This window comes from Canis lupus, chromosome 36, assembly GCF_003254725.2.
Source record: "Canis lupus dingo isolate Sandy chromosome 36, ASM325472v2, whole genome shotgun sequence".
Lineage (NCBI taxonomy): Eukaryota > Metazoa > Chordata > Mammalia > Carnivora > Canidae > Canis > Canis lupus.
Window position 1 is genome coordinate 11671620 of NC_064278.1, and position 23440 is coordinate 11695059.

At 36.2% G+C, this 23440-nt stretch overlaps 1 protein-coding gene across 3 annotated transcripts in view; it reads right to left on the bottom strand.

Moving 5' to 3' along the window:
- The window catches only part of SCN7A (sodium voltage-gated channel alpha subunit 7), an 83565-nt gene that overhangs the window by 25222 nt on the left and 34903 nt on the right, over nt 1-23440 (bottom strand). For all 3 annotated transcript variants that reach the window (XM_025460047.3, XM_025460048.3, XM_025460049.3), the window contains exons 9-14: nt 23288-23429; nt 12304-12504; nt 5684-5786; nt 4790-5028; nt 3486-3659; nt 1455-1811 (exon numbers count right to left, since the gene is read on the bottom strand). In XM_025460047.3, coding sequence (XP_025315832.3) covers nt 1455-1811; nt 3486-3659; nt 4790-5028; nt 5684-5786; nt 12304-12504; nt 23288-23429 — 1216 coding nt within the window. The remainder of the gene's footprint in view (nt 1-1454; nt 1812-3485; nt 3660-4789; nt 5029-5683; nt 5787-12303; nt 12505-23287; nt 23430-23440) is intronic.

Consider the following 23440-nt stretch of genomic DNA (forward strand, 5'->3'; position numbering starts at 1 on the left):
TTTAGACTTCAGCAGCCATCTTGATAAAACAGAGGACACTAGCCAGCAAGAGGCATACAGAAGACAGATCTGAGATATACAAAGATGACCTTGTTTGAACATATGTGTCACACCATAACTGAAGTGAAATCTACCTCCGATATTTTGAGTTATGCATGCTGATACATATGTTGATTTTTGTTTCATCCAGTTAGAATAGGATTTTGTCACTGGGAGTTGAAAGTGTACTAATAGCTACAAAGGCAGAGGTCAGTGAAGTATTTTCACATGTTGGGCCCTGTTCTAGGCTTTGATGATATGGAGAAAAGTCTTGATCCTTTCTTTGTGCAGCTTAGTTTAATAAGGAAGGTTGAGACATGTACATCAACAATTAAACATAATGTCAGCAGAGGTAAGTAGACAGGGGTTATAACCAAGGTGAAACAGAAGCAAGGTGAATAGGAGCACCAATAGATACAATGGAGTCTAACCTGTGATTGTTTTTTCAGTCTTTAGGAAAATGTATTTGATCTCCACCAAATATTGAATCCTTTCTTTTTTTTTTTTTTCCTTTCTCCGTAAGAGCAATTTTCTTTTATAAGCTATTCCCTTTTCTTGGAAGAACTGAAAGCTACTTACTCAATTCATGTAATACCACTTCAATTACTGGGAATTTAAAAGTGACAGCTTTTCCTTTTAGTTAATGCACAACAGTTTTATAAACCAATGATTTTCAAACTGCTGCACAATTCAATCAAATGAAAACTTAAAAAAAAAAATCCTGATGACCAGGCTATGTCCACATACCAATAAAATCAGAATCTCTGGGAATGGATCCAGGGTATTACTATAGTTTTATTAATTCCCCAGGTTATCCCAATGTGCAGCCAAGTTTGACAAACTGTGTTACATCTAAGTGCTTCTTAAAAATTTAATGTGCATACAAATGACCTAGGGTTATTGTTAAAAATGTAGATTCTACTTCCATAGGTCTGGGGTGGGGTCTAAGAATCTGCAGTGATAACTATCTCCCATGATGCCAATGCTACTTGAGTAGCAAGGTTTTAAACCAGTGCTATCCAACAGAAATACGATGCATGTCACATATGCAAACTTCTAGTAGCCACATTAAAAACATAAGCAAAAACAGGTGATATTAATTTTACTAACATATATTACTTAACTAAATATATCAAAAATGTTATTTTAAAATTCATTCAATATAAAAATTATTAATAAAGTCACTTACACTTTTTATGGAGTAAGACTTCAAATCCAGTGAGTATTTCCACATGTAGCACATCTCAAATTGGACCACTCATATTTCAACTGACCAACAGCCAGATATGGCTAGAGGCCACCATATTAGACAACACAATTAATAGACTACTAGATCCCATAAATCTGTATCATGAAAATACCAGCCTACATTACATCAGTTTTTCAAGGAAAATGTAAAAGCATGGGTTACTTACCAGTAAGTTTCCAATTAAAATGACCATCATGTAAAAAGGAATACAACTGAATTGGCCTGCTACCTTAAAGCAGTCCCATAAGGTCTCTATCCACTCTCCACAGAGAATCCGGAACACATTCAGGTAGGAGTGGAAGAAGTCCTGCATGTGCCAGTGTGGGAGTCGACAGTCTTTGTCTATGTTGCAGACACCTTCTTTGTAATTCATACCAAACAGTTTCAGGCCAACCACAGCAGAAAAGAATGTGAATGTGAGCAACAGCAGAACCAAGTCTTTCAGGGCCACCAATGAGTCATTAAGAATCTGCATCAGAATCTTAAATGTCGGCCAGTATTTTACCAACTTGAAAATTCTCAACTAATACAGAAATCCCAGAAACAACAAAAATAAGAAACAAACAACAAAAAACCTGGTCACTCTTTATTGTGACATATATTTAAAATTTTTATCAGCATTATACACATATACATATATAGTCTTTAATGCAATACTCAGCTTTAAGTTTTATTAATACTAACCACTGAAAATTCAATTTTATACAATTCTTAATATAACATACATATTCTGTATTTTTTACACTAATCCATACACATCTTCTTCTATTTATTTGTCAATTTTCATTCAACATTATACTATTATAATTACTCTAGTTTTGTTTTAATATCTGGCAGGGCAACTAGCCATTCTTTGTTTTGCTTTTCACAACACACAGGAAATTCTCCTACATTCTGACAAATAGATGATATTGAAAAAACATGTTAGGTCCCATTAAATTCCAGTTAAAGTTTATTATGTATTTTCCTTTAAAGTAACTTATCAAAGACCAAACACAGCGTTCTAGGTTTAGTCTGAATATTTATCTTCTTTCCACTAGATTTTTTGTTTCTATTGATAGGGTTACCTTAAAACTTTAGCCACCATATTACAGTGAACTTAGTTATCTAAAACTGAAACATCATTTTTATAGATGTTATACCTTCTCCAACTTTCTCTAGTATACAGTTGGCTTTCTGGACTCAAGAGTAGGGCTTCACATTTATTCATGTAAAACTGAATCATTTATATTCAGTCCATACCAGCTTTTCAGATACTTTGATACTTTTATCATATTTTTGTATTTCCCAGTTTTGTTTCATCCATAAATTTGATAGGCACCTCTCACATATACATATCTTACTGATTAGAAAAGTCTACAGATGAAGACTTAAGACAAGGCTCTGAAGAATTACTTGGAAAAGGTCAAAGCTACTTAATTGTTCTTGATTCCTGCTACATTCCTTCAACTTCTCACCAGAATATATTACTTATTGAGTACTTAACATTTCTATACATACTCTTCTAATAACATTATTTCCTTGGCTAGTTTTTTGACTCTTACTACCACCCTACATTGCAGGCATATACTGATTCTGACTTAATATTTTTCATAATAACATTCTGCTAGCCTGATCTTTTATTTTATTTTTTTAAATTTATTTATGATAGGCACACAGTGAGAGAGAGAGAGAGAGGCAGAGACATAGGCAGAGGGAGAAGCAGGCTCCATGCACCGGGAGCCCAACGTGGGATTCGATCCCGGGTCTCCAGGATCGTGCCCTGGGCCAAAGGCATGTGCTAAACCGCTGAGCCACCCAGGGATCCCTAGCCTGATCTTTTATAATGTTTTCTAACTCTAGATTCAGAAATACTAAACTAATTCCAGTTCTTTAGTTATACACTGGCAATCAGCTTCTGGGACTCTAGATTATCCTGCTCCTCACAACTGACCAGTAACCCTGGTCCTGCTTCCTAAAACTACACCTCAAATTTGCTACAGATGTGGCTTATTTTCTTTGAGGTTTTGGTCAAATGACAGCATTGGAAACTGCTTACTCTTCCTGGGGCACTTTCTAAGCTCTTTCCATATAAATTAATTCATTTATTACTCCAAGTGTCCCACTGGGATAGGTATTACTATCCTTCCCACGTTGTGTCTGAGGAAGCTGAGATAAATTTTCATAAAATAAAATTTAGATCTTGAATCCTACTTACCACCCTGAATGTTCGAAAAGGAGCCAATCCATGAATATTTGCTAGATAAAATTCTGCTAAACCATGGAACACAATCAGGCTATCAAAAATGTTCCAACCTACTTGAAAATACCCATATGGATGCATTGCAATTATTTTCAAAATCATTTCTGCTGTGAAAATTCCGACACAAATCTAAACAAAAACAAAACACATGGATGAGAATATGCTTTCAAATACACTATCAAAACCCTCATACACAGAAACTATAACTTTTCACTGCCACAGTCTTCACAGTTTCTCTGTCAAGATCTGATTAGTTTCGGAGCCTGTATTATAAGGCTAGGCTCAAACATTTTTATTTAACAGCCTAACATCAAGCATTGCATACAAAGTTTTCAGTTATTTAACAAAAAACTATTCCGGAAGACAACAAAAGAATTTTTAAGGATGAAAGTCTTTTCATTTTGAATGGTTCCTTTTGGGATATAGAGTAAATGATAAGATATTTGATTTTTTAAACCGTTAAAGAATTTTAAAAGTACATATATGAACTAGAAAAAAACCAGAGTAAATCTATGAAGACTATTTTTTGTAAACTATACTGGCAGAAATAACTAAATTGTCATATTGGTACTGAATAAACACATAATTCAAAATGGGTAGCAGTTTGGCAATCCGTACTAATACCAAGCAACAAACAACAACCACCATGAAAGCAAAGAAAATTAAACAGTGTATATTTCCTTGAATGTGACTTATTTTCAAACTCTGAGAAATCTGTTTTGCTTTTGCACTGTAGGTAAGAAAAAGGATGAGTGTATCTCAACAATGCCTTGCCAAAAGGATAAGTTCCCATCTAAGGCAAAGACAGGCAAAGTTCCCATCTGGAACAGACAGAGCAGGTATGGTTGTAGTCAGGATTCAGAATTCAGGTGTCATTGAGGAACTTGTATTTGTTATTTCACCTGTGCCCTGCTCTGATCTATGGAGCTATGGTACCAAGAGGGGATATACTTGGGAAGGGAGAGGAAATAAGTAATATTTCCATTTAACCTAACTGCCAAGCAGCTGACTAGAATCTCAAACTTAAATAGCAGAATTTTAAACTTTAGCTATAAACTTTTGCTATAAACTTTTTCAATGATAAGAACACTTACAAAGCAGAGCTGGGGTGGGTTGTGGAAGTATGAACATAATACTTCAGAAGCTAATCTGCATATAATGCATTTGTAACAAATTGGAGTTATAAAATAAAATAATGGGAATAATGATGACTAAAGAAAGCTGAAATCACAAAGGAAAATGATGTACAAGAGCCTTACCAGGTTTCCAATGCTGAGAACATTTTTGGTTTCTTCACTCATTGGATAAGAATCCAAGGCCAAAAAACATATGTTTAGAATTATGCATATGGCAAGGACAAGATCAGTAAATGGGTCCATTATAATCATATGGATAAATTCTTTCAATTTTAACCAACAGGGAGAACAATTCCAAATCAAGAAAGTTTTAGTACATCTATACCAACACGATGGGCATCTCTTCCTGGATTTTTTAAGCTCTGAAACGAAAGAATAAAAAGTTAAACATTAGCAAATTCTTTAAGATCTAACTAATAAAATATTTTATTTTTGCATGCAGAGAGGTGCTTAAAACTTTTGATTTGGAACTAGCAAATAGAAATAATTTGTACTAATAAAAAGCAGAGCAAAGTAAATTTCCTCTATTTTGTTCATGCTTGCTGAGTTAGACCAATCAAAATGAGACAAACTGTCTATTAGAAGCAAAATATTAGTTTCTCTCAAGAAAACAGGTATGTAATAAAGTTGAGAGTATTATGATTTATAATTTCTAGATTTTAATGCTTTACAAAATAATGGCTTTTAATATTGTCCATGATAATGAGTTACTGGTTATAAATATAAAAAAGCAGACAGTACAGAAAGGATCTCAAAATATTGTTTTATTATTACAACTTCTATTTTTAGTTGTTATAAGTTAATACTTTGTTGTTTGCAATGCTAAAGAAAATTTCTTAGCACTCTTTGGTGACTCTTTCCAATGTCTAAAATACCATGTTTATGGAATTCCTTAATATTCTTATATCATTCCTTAAACTTTTGTTATCATTTAAAATTCTGAAGAAATTGCATGATTTCTTTAAAAGTGAATCTTATGAATGGTACCTTTCATGTCTAAGTTTTTTTCTACTTTACCTTCCTCATGTCTGATAGCAGCAGCAGCATCATCCAACATATTCAAAGAAGTGATAATAGAAGTTGGTGATCTTTTCTTCATTTCTATTTGTGTGGCGTTGGTCTAAAAAGAAATTAGATGAGTCCAATGCTGGCTTCTTCCCTTTGTAGACACAAGACTATAACTATAAGAAGGTTTATAACCTTTTTTAAAATGCTGACTCTTTTACCTCCAGAAATCTCTTTTTGGGTTTCATCATCTGGTGCTCTTTACACTATAGGCAATATTAAACTAATCTAGGATTATTTGGGTAATGAATGTGTATAACCTGCAACTCAAAAAAATCATTTCATACTATGAGGTCAATATAAAAGGAGGAAATCAGAGAATACTGGTTTATTATTCATATTTGACAAGCCATTCAACATATATTTTAGGATTATTGCAAAATATCCAGTTGGTAAACATGCCACTGAATAATAGTATTTCTTAAACAAAATTTGAGGGTATTTTATAACTGAAAACTCTCTTGAAGGACACCTGGGTGGCTCAGGGGTTGAACATTTGCCTTTGGCTCAGGGCATGATACTGGGGTCCTGGCATGGAGTCCTGCCTCGGGCTCCCCACAGGGAGTCTGCTTCTCCTTCTGCCTGTGTCTCTGCTTTTCTCTCTGTGTCTCTCATGAATAAATCTTTTCTTATTTTTTTTAAAGAAACTCTCTTGATAAAATAAAAATTATTTGCTTTTGTGATAATGAAATAATCTTGAATAGTATGAGGTAAAAGAATGTATCGCAAAGAGTTGTTTTGGCTAGAACATATATGATAATTCCATAAAGGAATCACTTCTTTCTGTCATGTCTCTTGAGTGATGGTTTTAAGATAGTCTCTTTTGCTGATGTGGTTACACAGAGTTCAAAAGAAATCCTGCATTGGAAATACATTTCTAGAGTCTGATGTAGATGTTACAAGTTCTAGACCATTATAGTTATCACAAATAGAGCTCAGATGTTTCTAGCAACCATGAATAAATTTATATTTGAATTTAAAATGTAAGAAACTGACAATGGTGGGGCACCTGGATGGCACAGTTGGTGAAGTATCCAACTCTTGATTTCGGCTTAGGTCATGATCTCAGGGTAGTGAGATTGAGCCCTGCATTGCTCTCTGTGCTGGGTGTGGATCCTGCTTAGGATTTTCTCTTCTTCTCCCTTTGCCCTTTCCTGCTCAACGCACACATTGGTGCGCATGCATGTGTCTGAGTGCATGTGTGCACATGCTCTTTCTCAAAAGAAAAAAAGAAAGAAATTGACGATGGGTACATAATATCACACCACAGAGTTCCCAACAATTTTTACATTTGATACACAAGAGAATTATATTTGTATATTTGTTAACTTGGCATTAGGTATGGCTAAATAGGTAAAATAAATAGTAAATAAATTTGAATATAAAGCTTCTCTGGAACAGAGGTAAATGGCATGGGGCTGCTGCTGCACTAACACTGAAGGAATTAGTGGTCAAGGCTCATTGATAAGCAATACTCAGCATTCGCTGGTTGGCAGGTTCTGCTGTGGTATTTCTGAAGTGGCATAATAGGTATCAAGGGAATCATCATATTTATCTCAGTCAATATAAGTCAAGTTACCTCTAATTTCATAAATAGTAGAATCAGAGGAGGTAAAAACCAACTGTACTACACACTGATTCCATCATGAAAATGACAGATTCTTTAGGTCTACAGATCTCTGTTCCTTTATTATTATTATTTTTTATTGAAAAAGTAATCTAAAAACTCAGATGTGAGGTTATTTACCTTAACTAAACTTACTTCAGAAAGTAGTTTTTAACTGACTTACAAGGTTATATAAAATATAAGTTGTAATTTACAAAATTTCAAATTTCCATGAGTTAAAAACCAACAAAAGCATAATTGTTCTGTTATTAAAGTCTAACAAGGATTTTCCAGGTAAACCTTCATAAAGATGATATTTTATGATATAGTGAATAATACCTTCCACTATTCTTATATGAGGAATTGCCTCTCCTAGAGAGGTTTCTGATAATGACAGTGTTTGATGGAACCACCTGAAGAAGCAATTCAGTAAAGATAATCATCTGTGTGGAGAAGGTAGAGTGAGGAGAGAAATAACGTTATTGTCAATATAGTCAACGTTCAATTCTCTACTTATTTGGCTTGAACTGTAGATATATTTTAGAATATAAAATGAATAAACTACATATAAGTCTAGTAATATAGTTACTTCAATGGAACTTCTTAAAAATATTGAATGAATACCCACAAGTTGGCCAACTACTAAGGACAGGACCATTTTATAATGCAAATTAAGAAGATCACAACTCAGCAATCTCCTGTTTGGAAGTTTAAGAGGTAATCAGGACATATCCCAGGTTAAAATTAGACTGAGAAAAGGAGCTACGATTCTTGTTCTCACAACCGGTTTAAATTTTCCTCTAGAGAGGATATATGAATAAGATAGAATCCAGTTATATTTCTAGCATTTAGCAGTGAATGAAGCAATGAAGTATTCATCTTGGACTTAGATTTGCTCTCTCTACTGCAGCTATACTGGCCTTTTTAATCCTAACTCACTGTGTTCCTTCCCCCTATATACTGTGGACTCATTCGTTAGATCTCAGTTCAAGCCTCAGTTCCTCAGAAAAACCTTTTCTTACTCAGGGAAATCTTTATTATAGGCTCTCAAAGCATCTTGTTTCTCACCTTTATAGCATGTGCCACAGTTTCATTTATTTTTTTTATTAGAGAAAAATACAGTGAATCACCAGGTACCCAATATTAACATTATACTCTTCATTTGTGATGCATTACTCAACCTACTTTATTTTAAATATTTCAGGAAAAATATTTCAGACACTATATAATCAGACACCAGAATAAGCTTTGTAAGACACATAATAACAATATTAGGATCACAATCAGAAAATAGTAATTCCTTAATATTATTCAATACACAGACTGTGCTCCATTTTCTTTCATTGCTCAGAAATTTTCTATTATAGTTTATTTGTTCCAATCAAAATACAAAAGAGATCCACATATTGAACTTAGCTTACAGGTCTACTGATTATCTGGTGACTTTTTTTCCTATGTGATTTATTTGTTGACAATAATGGATCACTTATAACTGTAGAATTTTCCACTTTCTTGATTTGGCAGATTGTGTCCTATTAATGTAATTTAATGTGTTCTTTTTCTTATAGTCTCTAGACAAAGATAGTTAGATCTAGAGGCTTACTAGATTTAGCTCAGATTATAGCAATAATATATTATATCTGGTGTTTTATGTCCCATGTTTCATAACAACAGGAAACACATAATGTCTGGTAGTCCTAGAGGTACAATTTTGTGTTTATGATAATTTTACAGTCTATCTCCCCATTTGGTCATTAGCTTAATGAAAGCAGACTCTGTATTTGTATCTATTAACATTTAAAAATCTCCAATGCTGAGTATAATGCCAAGTATATAGAAGATTGTCAATAACATTTTATTTAGACAGATGAGATATAAGGATGCCATTTGCTATTAGATGGGCAAATATTTTTGAAAATATTTATATTCCTACAGTTGTATATATCTGAATCTCTTCTTGAGGTTTGGACAGCGACTGGCAATGTTTGAGAAAGTTTCATCTGCCAACTGTGTAACTGACTGAAAAATATAGTTTCAGCATTGAGCCTCCAGAAAAATAAAGTGGTGAAAAATGAAGTCAAGTGTTGAGAAATTAGATACCAATAGATACAAGTCAAGTTTTGCAACTGGAACTCCTCAAGAAAGATTAAATTTGAGGATTCATTAAGATGTTTATCATATGTGAGTCAACACTCAATAAACATTATATACCATTATTATTATCATTACTATTATTTTAATTACCCGTAAAAGGGGGTAATTAAATTACCTCTAAGAGGGGGATATAGTCAAAGACTTAAGAGTTTTATTTTGATTGGGTAGTCTCTATCATGTATTACTGTGCCTTCTTGTGTTTCCTATAATTAGCCATTAACATCTTTTTTTTCAGTTTCTTTGTATACTATAAGCATTGCCAAGTGCTTTACAATAATTTATTTCATTTGAATCTCACAACAACCTATGAGACAGATACTACAATTATATACATATTGCAGATAAAGAAGCCGAAGTTCAGAAAGGTTAACAGACTTGGCAAATATCATATATCTATTAAGTGGCTAAAATAGACTGAAATCTATATTTATCTGATTGCAAAACTATGCTTTTAGCCAATATGATTTACTGCTTTCCTATAATGTGAAAGTATGAAGCATCTAAGTAATCTCTCAGTAATTCCATCATCAGATTTAGAATCTAATTAGTCTTAGATCAGTCACCTAAAGGGTTCTCAGTATTTACAGTATTTTCTTATGTATAAATAAAAAAGGAAAAGAAAGTAAATCTTGTGAAAATGTCCTTCACTCTTGCTTCCTAAAAAAAGTTTTTCATGACAAAATGTTCTAGCACTCCTCCAGGAAAAGAAATCCTTTACAATTGAAAGATTTTAATTAAAACCAGAAAGGATTTATGTGATCCAAGGCAGTCAAATGAATGGAGATATTAAGAAATTGAAAATAATTCAAGTTCTTTCTAAGCAGAGTTAATAGGGCATCTCATCTTGGGATAAGAGAAGTATTGTGCTCTTGGATACACTTGTGTGTAGGCCTTGACATTTGAAATACTACTTTGAAACAAATTACACATTCAGCAAATCATTAAGACCATAATCATTCTATCAGAAGGACCCCACACTCATTTCTAGAGACAGAAATCTCTTGTAATTTTTCTATGACTTCCTCATGGGTGATATAATGACTACACTCAATAGCCTCTTTTTATACATGTTTTCTTCATACTGTCTATAATTGCTTCTTGTTTCAATGGTATGCATGTTATGAATCATGTAGACACAGTATCTATCAATAACTTTTAATTTGGTGTGATCCTACATTATGTTACTCAGTTCCCATGTTCTTAGGAGAATGGCTTTTCTAGAGCTTCTTCAGTGATGATTTAATAAAGAGTTATATATGTAGGGAAGTTAACATTTTCCCCCTTTGACCCAGAAGTTACCTTTGGTATTATTGAACCTCTTAGCCAGCCTTACTACACATTCTACTTAGTGCTGGAGTCTATCTTGGCTCTTTACTTGTCCCCATCTCTTTTTATCTTTCTCACATGACAGGGTCTCAGTAGAGTTCCCTTCTATTCTTTGTGTCCTCCCTCAGTCCGTCATTTTACCATGGAGTTTGTAGTTTTTCTCCAGTGTAGACAATCTTTATGAGCAGGTGTTGAGAGTGCAAAATAGTTACAAACCTGAAAGAATGGAAAAGGAGGCAGGGCAAGTGAGGTCCTGTATCTAGGCCACTCCAGTCAAGAAGCACTCAACTTGACTACGGCCATTTTGTTCCCAGTACCCTCCAAAGACTAAGTTCCCAGGCAAGAGGGTTCTTTATAATAGCAGGGTAGGGAGAAATACCTGGATAAAGCATGGGCTGAATCCTCCTGCAGGCCACTTGGCTCCTGACCACCATACATACCTCAACAGCTCCAGGTAGGGGTGTTAGAAGACTGGACCAAACCTATTCCTCCCCAACTGAGAAAGAAGTATGAAATTTCCAGGTCCTATTGACTATAAGAAAGCAGCTCTGGTTGCTTCCCTGGGTCCTCTTCTTTTAGTACACTTATACCAATTTAGATTTTTTAAATATAATTTCTATAGCTTCTTTAATGTTACTTCTGTCAATACTTTTAGGTTCATTTTGCTATGAAGCTAAAAACCTGAAAATACACTCAAAGACAACACTAAAATAATGGGAAATTAATTAAATTTTACTAACCATGGATTTCATCATTTCATGAATAAAATAATTCCTTATATTGAAATGCATAGTGCATTTCCTCTTGAAAGACCTAGAAAGCCACTAAAGTGCATTGTTTTTCTTTTTTTTACAACTTCAGTACTGTACTTTTTTATAAAGATTTTATTTATTTATTCATGAGAGACACAGAAAGAGAGAGAGGCAGAGACACAGGCAGAGGGAGAAGCAGGCTCCACTCAGGGAGCCTGACATGGGACTCGATCCCGGGACTCCAGGATTCGGGGCTAAAGGCGGCGCTAAACCGCTGAGCCACTGGGGCTGCCCAGTACTGTACTTTTAATCCATACTTTTAGTACATCATGATATCTAAATTATGGAAGGCATTATAACTTTTGAGTTGAATACTAAAATTGTCCAGTTAAGTCTGATGTATTGTCTGAAGCAAGCTTGAATAAACTAAACCTGCATTAAGAGAAGTTTGAAAAATAATATATTCATAGTTTATCAGCAGTAGTAATAGATATTTTGGAACATAAAATTGTCTGTCTTAAAGAAATATTTAAAGATGTTAGTCACTCTTACCACACTGCACTCGGGAAATAATGTTATGTAGCAACAGTGAGCCCACTTATCAAGATCACTGTTGATGTTCCTATCATGAACAACACACAGCTACTGAACACTAAGTAGAAAGCAATATAGTCCAAGATCTTGAGAAAATAACTCATTCTGTGATTCTATGAAGCATTAAGAAAAATTTTTACCTCAGCCGCTTCATTTCTTTCTTGAAGTTCTTTTAAAGTCTGCTGAAATTTTGGCTCAACCTTCCTAGCTTTAGTTTTCAGCTTTTCTTCTTCACAGGACTTAGCAAGTATGCCCAAGAACAAACTTGCTATGTAAAAAGCAAACCAAAAGCTTATCACAACAAAAAATATCATGTAGACTTTTCCAGAAGCATAAAGGATCTAAGGAGAGATGGAAAGCGACAAAAGAGGAAAACGTTATTTGTCTTCCTGTAATCTATTTTAAAATGAAAAATGACACTTTGTTATGAAAATAATTTAGTTGTAAGTAGAATGTAATCACAGAACAGTTTTACTGGCTCAACCTGGAGAAATAAGAGAAAAGCTCTTCAATTTTAGATATATACATTAGGTACAAAATGCATGGTATAAAACCAAAGGAAGAATTTAGTAACTGAATTAAGTTAGGGTGAGAGGTCTTCACTAACAGAGAAAACACACTGACAGGAAAAAGTTGTCATTTTTCAATAAAGGAAGCTGGACAGTCTGAAGTAAAGACTATTTCCTTTATAGTAAAATTTTTAATATATGAAGCTTATTAAAATTAGAGAATGAATATTTAGAGATTAGTTTCTTCTTATTACTTTATGAAAACATCATAACAAGGAAACAGCTTAGGTCTCTTCAAAGAGGTGGGGAATAAGATAATTTTTCTAGGTCAGATACCTACATTGGTGAAGAACATTTAGACAAATCACATGGTAAAGTCATATAATTTACTTATGGAAGTCATTTATGGATAGAAAAAAACCCAAGATTTTAGACTTCAAAACTGAGTATTGACTAGCTTTTATTTCATAATAATTACCTAAGAAAAATGAGAGCATTTAAAAATTTAGAAAATTATAAGTAATAGTATATAAGTAATACAGGCCACAGATTTATCATTATTGATTAAAAGTATATAAAGAAAATTTAAAAAAATAGATAAGACTAGTGTTCATTTTTAAGCATCCACTTGAATCAATAGGTAAGTATTATTTATAGAATATATTATACTGAATAACAGTTAAAATGTTTACAGATTAATAAGTTCTAACATTCAATCAAAAATAATATCTTATTAATCTATAGTGTATTTATCTTCAACGGTATTTTTTTTATTTTTATTTTTTATTTATGATAGGCACACAGTGAGAGAGAGAGAGAGAGAGAGAGAGGCAGAGACACAGGCAGAGGGAGAAGCAGGCTCCACGCACCGGGAGCCCGATGTGGGGTTCAATCCCGGGACTCCAGGATCACGCCCTGGGCCAAAGGCAGGCGCTAAACCGCTGCGCCACCCAGGGATCCCTCTTCAACGGTATTTTTAGTAAGCTTTATTTCCCCCAAAGAGTCACCTATTTAGAATTTGGTTAAATATTTTTCCCACTGAACTAGCTATCATCTACAATAGACATTCAGGAGTCAATAATAGATGTTATAGGATATACTGCAGGCCATGCATATTAATCATACTTTGTTTATATCTCATTAAATCTGTGCAGCACATTCATGTGGTATTTATTATTATTTCCAATATGCAGATGAAAGATGAGGTATGTGGATGCCACCAGGGTACTCCCAGGCTGATTTTTCATTTCACTAGTAGTGGGAAAGGATTTCCTTTAGAGCAATTCTAAGAAGAAAATTAAGTAACATACTTAGAGGGCTGTAACCAAAAATCAGAAAACATTAATTATTATGTAAAGTAATACGATCCATAAATATTCACTTATATTTTTGTTTATTAAAATTTCATTAAGCATTTCTATGTGTTTGATGCTGAGAACACAAAAATTAAAATGTGGCAAAATACTTTTTAGCTAACACATCTCCTAGTGGGAGAAACTGCTGAACAAGCAATTAAAATAACCATAATTAGGGATGCCTGAGTGGCTCAGTCGATTAGGTGTCTGACTCTTGATTTCGGCTCAGGTCATGATCTCAGGCTTGTGGGTTTGAGCCCTGTGTGGGGCTCTGTGTTGGTATGGAGTCTGCTTAGGATTCTCTCTCTCTGTTCTTCCCCTCCTCTTCCATGTGTGCGCATGCATGCTCTCTCTCTCTCTCTCTCTCTCTCTCTCAAATAAAATAAGATAAAATAACCACAATTAAAGACAATTATACAGTTCCATGGAATTCTACCGTAGGCTTTGCCTAACTGTGAAGAAGGGCTTGGGGAAAAGCTCAAGACTGGAAAAGCTCAAGACTTTTTCTGGGTTTGAGGCATGAATTTAAGGTATGAGACTGAAAACAGAAACCTGAATTTAGGCTGAGGGTACAACATACATTGAAACAAGAAATTATGGGAAAAAGCTCACTTAGGAAACAGCAAGCCTTTTCCAATAAAGCAGAGAGTAGGTATATATTGGGATATCACTAGAAAATAAATCTGGAGAGGTACGCAAAAACTAGATCTTAAAGGGCATTATAGACCAAGCATTTGAACTTTGAACTTCATACCAATGGATTTGGAAACCTTTGAAAGACTTTTAGCAGTAGGATAACGTTATAAGATTATTTTAGAAAGAAGAAGTTCCTAGTACAGTGGAGGAGGCATTGATACTTAACAATGTTTGGAAAATAACATAAATAAATATTCCCCTTACAAAATCAGAGAAATATAGTTTGCATTTTAAAAAGTCGTTTTAATATTTTCATGTATTTCTTTTATTAGAAATATAATTGTACTGCATGTCTATTTGGTTTACTTGATTTTCATCTAATAACATAACATGAACCTTTGAGCTGAAAGTCCTATCATTATTAATAGCCTGTAAATACACACACACACACATACACACACACACTCGCCATAATTTACCCAATTATAAAAAGTATGGAGTGTACGTATGTATTTTTTAAAAAAAGGAAAAAGTGTTTTCCTTCATTGTACATACTTTGGAAATTTAAAGTAATTTATTGTATCTAATATATTTTGATATTAATTATGCTGCTAAATTCACACTGCATATTATACTGTGATAAAACTTCTCTTAAAAGAAAAACTGGGGGGAGGAGCAAGACGGCGGAAGAGTAGGGTCCCCAAATCACCTGTCTCCACCAAACTACCTAGAAAACCTTCAAATCATCCTGAAAATCTATGAATTCGGCCTGAGATTTAAAGAGAGACCAGCTGGAATGCTACAGTGAGAAGAGTTCGCGCATCTATCAAGGTAGGAAGACGGGGAAAAAGAAGTAAAGAAACAAAGGCCTCCAAGGGGGAGGGGCCCCGCGAGGAGCCGGGCTGAGGCCGGGGCGAGTGTCCCCAGGACAGGAGAGCCCCGTCCCGGAGGAGCAGGAGCTGCACCGACCTTCCCGGGCGGAAAGGGGCTCGCGGGGAGTTGGAGCAGGACCCAGGAGGGCGGGGATGCCCTCGGGCTCCCGGGGACAGTAACAGCAACTGCGCACCCAGGAGAGTGCGCCGAGCTCCCTAAGGGCTGCAGCGCGCACGGCGGGACCGGCGGGACCCGGAGCAGCTGAAGGGGCTCGGGCGGCGGCTCCGCGGAGGGGGCTGCGCGGCCCCGGGAGCAGCTCGGAGGGGCTCGGGCAGAGGAAGAGGCTCCGTGCGGAGGGGGCTGCGCGGTTCCAGGAGCAGCTCGGGGTGCTCGGGCGGCGGCTCCGCGGAGGGGGCTGCGGCCCGGGAGCGCGAATCCAACAGCGCAGGCCCCGGAGCACAGGGCGCCGGGACACAGCCCAGGATCCCGCCTCCCCCGGGACAGGCAGAGGCCGGGAGGGCCCAGGACAGCAAGGACGCTCCTGCCCCAGCTGAGCAGATCAGCGGCCCCGCCCCGGAGCCTCCAGGCCCTGCAGACGGAGTTCCTGCCGGAGCTGAATCCAGGTTTCCAGAGCTGCCCCGCCACTGGGGCTGCTCCTCCTGCGGCCTCAGGGGGTAAACAACCCCCACCGAGCCCTGCACCAGGCAGGGGCACAGCAGCTCCCCCAACTGCTAACACCTGAAAATCAGCACAGCAGGCCCCTCCCCCAGAACACCAGCTAGACGGACAACTTCCAGGAGAAGCCAAGGGACTTAAAGTACACAGAATCAGAAGATACTCCCCGGTGGTTCTTTTTTTGTTTGTTTGTTTTTGTTTTTGTTTTTGTTTTGTTTTGCTTTTTGATTTGTTTCCTTCCCCCACCCCCTTTTTTTTCTCCTTTCTTTTTCTTTCTCTTTTTCTTCTTTTTTTTTTTTTTCGTTTTTTTTTCTTTTTCTTCCCCTTTTTTTTTCTCTTTCTCTTTTCTTTCCTTCTTTCTCTCCTCTCTTTTTCTCTTTTTCCCAATACAACTTGCTTTTGGCCACTCTGCACTGAGCAAAATGACTAGAAGGAAAACCTCACCTCAAAAGAAAGAATCAGAAACAGTCCTCTCTCCCACAGAGTTACAAAATCTGGATTACAATTCAATGTCAGAAAGCCAATTCAGAAGCACTATTATACAGCTACTGGTGGCTCTAGAAAAAAGTATAAAGGACTCAAGAGACTTCATGACTGCAGAATTTAGAGCTAATCAGGCAGAAATTAAAAATCAATTGAATGAGATGCAATCCAAACTAGAAGTCCTAACGACGAGGGTTAACGAGGTGGAAGAACGAGTGAGTGATATAGAAGACAAGTTGATAGCAAAGAGGTAAACTGAGGAAAAAAGAGACAAACAATTAAAAGACCATGAGGCTAGATTAAGGGAAATAAACGACAGCCTGAGGAAGAAAAACCTACGTTTAATTGGGGTTCCCGAGGGCGCCGAAAGGGACAGAGGGCCAGAATATGTATTTGAACAAATTCTAGCTGAAAACTTTCCTAATCTGGGAAGGGAAACAGGCATTCAGATCCAGGAAATAGAGAGATCCCCCCCTAAAATCAATAAAAACCGTTCAACACCTAGACATTTAATTGTGAAGCTTGCAAATTCCAAAGATAAGGAGAAGATCCTTAAAGCAGCAAGAGACAAGAAATCCCTGACTTTTATGGGGAGGAGTATTAGGGTAACAGCAGACCTCTCCACAGAGACCTGGCAGGCCAGAAAGGGCTGGCAGGATATATTCAGGGTCCTAAATGAGAAGAACATGCAACCAAGAATACTTTATCCAGCAAGGCTCTCATTCAAAATGGAAGGAGAGATAAAGAGCTTCCAAGACAGGCAGCAACTAAAAGAATATGTGACCTCCAAACCAGCTCTGCAAGAAATTTTAAGGGGGCCTCTTAAAATTCCCCTTTAAGAAGAAGTTCAGTGGAACAGTCCACAAAAACAAAGACTGAATAGATATCATGATGACACTAAACTCATATCTCTCAATAGTAACTCTGAATGTGAACGGGCTTAATGACCCCATCAAAAGGCGCAGGGTTTCAGACTGGATAAAAAAGCAGGACCCATCTATTTGCTGTCTACAAGAGACTCATTTTAGACAGAAGGACACCTACAGCCTGAAAATAAAAGGTTGGAGAACCATTTACCATTCGAATGGTCCTCAAAAGAAAGCAGGGGTAGCCATCCTTATATCAGATAAACTAAAATTTACCCCAAAGACTGTAGTGAGAGATGAAGAGGGACACTATATCATACTTAAAGGATCTATTCAACAAGAGGACTTAACAATCCTCAATATATATGCTCCGAATGTGGGAGCTGCCAAATATATAAATCAATTATTAACCAAAGTGAAGAAATACTTAGATAATAATACACTTATACTTGGTGACTTCAATCTAGCTCTTTCTATACTCGATAGGTCTTCTAAGCAAAACATCTCCAAAGAAACGAGAGCTTTAAATGATACACTGGACCAGATGGATTTCACAGATATCTACAGAACTTTACATCCAAACTCAACTGAATACACATTCTTCTCAAGCGCACATGGAACTTTCTCCAGAATAGACCACATATTGGGTCACAAATCGGGTCTGAACCGATACCAAAAGATTGGGATTGTCCCCTGCATATTCTCGGACCATAATGCCTTGAAATTAGAACTAAATCACAACAAGAAGTTTGGAAGGACCTCAAACACATGGAGGTTAAGGACCATCCTGCTAAAAGATAAAAGGGTCAACCAGGAAATTAAGGAAGAATTAAAAAGATTCATGGAAACTAATGAGAATGAAGATACAACCGTTCAAAATCTTTGGGATGCAGCAAAAGCAGTCCTGAGGGGGAAATACATCGCAATACAAGCATCCATTCAAAAACTGGAAAGAACTCAAATACAAAAGCTAACCTTACACATAAAGGAGCTAGAGAAAAAACAGCAAATAGATCCTACACCCAAGAGAAGAAGGGAGTTAATAAAGATTCGAGCAGAACTCAACGAAATCGAGACCAGAAGAACTGTGGAACAGATCAACAGAACCAGGAGTTGGTTCTTTGAAAGAATTAATAAGATAGATAAACCATTAGCCAGCCTTATTAAAAAGAAGAGAGAGAAGACTCAAATTAATAAAATCATGAATGAGAAAGGAGAGATCACTACCAACACCAAGGAAATACAAACGATTTTAAAAACATATTATGAACAGCTATACGCCAATAAATTAGGCAATCTAGAAGAAATGGACGCATTCCTGGAAAGCCACAAACTACCAAAACTGGAACAGGAAGAAATAGAAAACCTGAACAGGCCAATAACCAGGGAGGAAATTGAAGCAGTCATCAAAAACCTCCCAAGACACAAGAGTCCAGGGCCAGATGGCTTCCCAGGAGAATTTTATCAAACGTTTAAAGAAGAAACCATACCTATTCTCCTAAAGCTGTTTGGAAAGATAGAAAGAGATGGAGTACTTCCAAATTCGTTCTATGAAGCCAGCATCACCTTAATTCCAAAGCCAGACAAAGACCCCGCCAAAAAGGAGAATTACAGACCAATATCCCTGATGAACATGGATGCAAAAATTCTCAACAAGATACTGGCCAATAGGATCCAACAGTACATTAAGAAAATTATTCACCGTGACCAAGTAGGATTTATCCCTGGGACACAAGGCTGGTTCAACACCCGTAAAACAATCAATGTGATTCATCATATCAGCAAGAGAAAAACCAAGAACCATATGATCCTCTCATTGGATGCAGAGAAAGCATTTGACAAAATACAGCATCCATTCCTGATCAAAACTCTTCAGAGTGTAGGGATAGAGGGAACATTCCTCGACATCTTAAAAGCCATCTATGAAAAGCCCACAGCAAATATCATTCTCAATGGGGAAGCACTGGGAGCCTTTCCCCTAAGATCAGGAACAAGACAGGGATGTCCACTCTCACCACTGCTATTCAACATAGTACTGGAAGTCCTAGCTTCAGCAATCAGACAACAAAAAGACATTAAAGGCATTCAAATTGGCAAAGAAGAAGTCAAACTCTCCCTCTTCGCCGATGACATGATACTCTACATAGAAAACCCAAAAGTCTCCACCCCAAGATTGCTAGAACTCATACAGCAATTCGGTAGCGTGGCAGGATACAAAATCAATGCCCAGAAGTCAGTGGCATTTCTATACACTAACAATGAGACTGAAGAAAGAGAAATTAAGGAGTCAATCCCATTTACAATTGCACCCAAAAGCATAAGATACCTAGGAATAAACCTCACCAAAGATGTAAAGGATCTATACCCTCAAAACTATAGAACACTTCTGAAAGAAATTGAGGAAGACACAAAGAGATGGAAAAATATTCCATGCTCATGGATTGGCAGAATTAATATTGTGAAAATGTCAATGTTACCCAGGGCAATATACACGTTTAATGCAATCCCTATCAAAATACCATGGACTTTCTTCAGAGAGTTAGAACAAATTATTTTAAGATTTGTGTGGAATCAGAAAAGACCCCGAATAGCCAGGGGAATTTTAAAAAAGAAAACCATATCTGGGGGCATCACAATGCCAGATTTCAGGTTGTACTACAAAGCTGTGGTCATCAAGACAGTGTGGTACTGGCACAAAAACAGACACATAGATCAGTGGAACAGAATAGAGAATCCAGAAGTGGACCCTGAACTTTATGGGCAACTAATATTCGATAAAGGAGGAAAGACTATCCATTGGAAGAAAGACAGTCTCTTCAATAAATGGTGCTGGGAAAATTGGACATCCACATGCAGAAGAATGAAACTAGACCACTCTCTTTCACCATACACAAAGATAAACTCAAAATGGATGAAAGATCTAAATGTGAGACAAGATTCCATCAAAATCCTAGAGAAGAACACAGGCAACACCCTTTTTGAACTCGGCCATAGTAACTTCTTGCAAGATACATCCACAAAGGCAAAAGAAACAAAAGCAAAAATGAACTATTGGGACTTCATCAAGATAAGAAGCTTTTGCACAGCAAAGGATACAGTCAACAAAACTCAAAGACAACCTACAGAATGGGAGAAGATATTTGCAAATGACATATCAGATAAAGGGCTAGTTTCCAAGATCTATAAAGAACTTATTAAACTCAACACCAAAGAAACAAACAATCCAATCATGAAATGGGCAAAAGACATGAACAGAAATCTCACAGAGGAAGACATAGACATGGCCAACATGCATATGAGAAAATGCTCTGCATCACTTGCCATCAGGGAAATACAAATCAAAACTACAATGAGATACCACCTCACACCAGTGAGAATGGGGAAAATTAACAAGGCAGGAAACAACAAATGTTGGAGAGGATGCGGAGAAAAGGGAACCCTCTTACACTGTTGGTGGGAAAGTGAACTGGTGCAGCCACTCTGGAAAACTGTGTGGAGGTTCCTCAAACAGTTAAAAATATACCTGCCCTACGACCCAGCAATTGCACTGTTGGGGATTTACCCCAAAGATACAAATGCAATGAAACGCCGGGACACCTGCACCCCGATGTTTCTAGCAGCAATGGCCACGATAGCCAAACTGTGGAAGGAGCCTCGGTGTCCAACGAAAGATGAATGGATAAAGAAGATGTGGTTTATGTATACAATGGAATATTACTCAGCTATTAGAAATGACAAATACCCACCATTTGCTTCAACGTGGATGGAACTGGAGGGTATTATGCTGAGTGAAGTAAGTCAGTCGGAGAAGGACAAACATTATATGTTCTCATTCATTTGGGGAATATAAATAATAGTGAAAGGGAAAATAAGGGAAGGGAGAAGAAATGTGTGGGAAATATCAGAAAGGGAGACAGAACGTAAAGACTGCTAACTCTGGGAAACGAACTAGGGGTGGTAGAAGGGGAGGAGGGCGGGGGGTGGGAGTGAATGGGTGACGGGCACTGGGTATTATTCTGTATGTTAGTAAATTGAACACCAATAAAAAAAATAAATTAAAAAAAAAAATTAAAAAGAAATAAAACAGAAACAACAAATGCACAGGTAAATTTAGTTGACGTGTTATACCTCTTCCTTCTAAGCTTAGGTTCCTCTCTTTAAAGGTAATAAGGTGAAATTTCCAAGGGCAAGTGGCAAGAGACGAAAATAGGAAAGAAGGGGGTATGAAATAAATCATAATCTGCTCGAGTAGCTTGTTCAAAGAATGTGTGTTTTCATAGTTAATTTCAGCGGCATCTATAGCTAATGGAAGCTATGCTTTAAATAAAAAATTAGATATGGGCATAGCCTCCTAATATACATTGTACTATAACTAAGTAATGTGCTAGACATACTTTTGTAGACACTTCACTTAGCTTTACTTACATAGTACAGCTTAGCATAAAAATATTTTTCTTTTTTTAAAGGAATGATAGAGTAGAAGGAATATCAGATATCATTGCAGAAAATCTAAGTACAGGTTTTTGTTTTTGCCACGAGCTAGGGTTGTATTCTTGAGCCACTCACCATTCTGTTATCCTTAATTTTCTCTTTTGTCAGTGGGGCTAGTATATCTCACAGAGTTGCTGGAAAGGTTAAATGAGATTATGTATGTGAAAATAGTTTGCATCCTGAATGACAGTATATTAATTTAGAGTAAACTGATTTTATTAGAGCAATTTTTATTACTTTACTATTACAATAAGCCAATATTATTTTTGCACCTTTATTTATATTACTAATGTTAACAGAGAAACACATTTTTCTTAAACCTTGAATGCACACATTTTCATTCTTATAATAATGTAGTATTTGCCTTCACATAACTTTTTAAGGTTGGCTCAAGCCAGTTATTAGATTTGACTAATTTCTTCATGTAGTTAACTTGTATTTTGATTTAATGAAATGAGTTGACTGGTTATTTAAGCGATTTATAGATAATCCAAAGTGTGATCATTGAAATAATATAAAATGTAACCTTGAGGTGTTATTATTAACTGAGTATAATAAAAATTAATATTTAAATAAAAAAAAAAAAAAAAAAAGAAAAACTGAGTCTCCATTATAAAGAGTATTATATCTTTCTGAGAAACTATGGCACATAAATCATCAGTTATGAAGAGAGACTCAATTTGGATTTCAAGTCTCATAATGGCAAGCTTTCTGTTAAAATCAGACCATGATTAAATATTAAAGGGGAATGAAAAGAAATAGAAGAATTGATGTGAAATACACATTATAGATATTAAATAATTTTTTAATACATGGTAATCTCATAGGTTCAAAATTTTTTTAACTAAAGAATTAGTACCTACCAATGTTCTTTACTTAGTTAATATCAAATGTATGATAACATAGAGCAGGGCAGTCATCTCTGGAAGATACATGTGTTGTAACTTTGAAGAGGTTACTCACCCTTGGATCTTAGTGTCTTCATATAAAAAGCATATATATATATTGGTCTTGCAGGATTGTTTCAAAGATTAAATGAAATATATATAAGGGCACAGGCTTGGGCACAGCATTAGCATACAATTTGATATTCAGTAATTCTGATTCTCTTTTCTTCTGTGCTCAAATTCTTCTCTCCATAAAAATTTGATAAACCATGTTACATTTGACCTTTATTTTAGTAGGGAGGAGCATGGCATCATTTTTATGTGCAATGCAGATTCATTCTGTTCTTACCTGATGATAAAGTGCTTCAGGGTAATCCTGCGTCATTAATCGAAACATGGCAAGCAAGGCCCAGCCAAAAGTGTCAAAATTTGTGAAGCCATAATCAGGATTTGTGCCAGCTTTCACACAGACATATCCTTCCGGACACTGACTAAAGAAGAC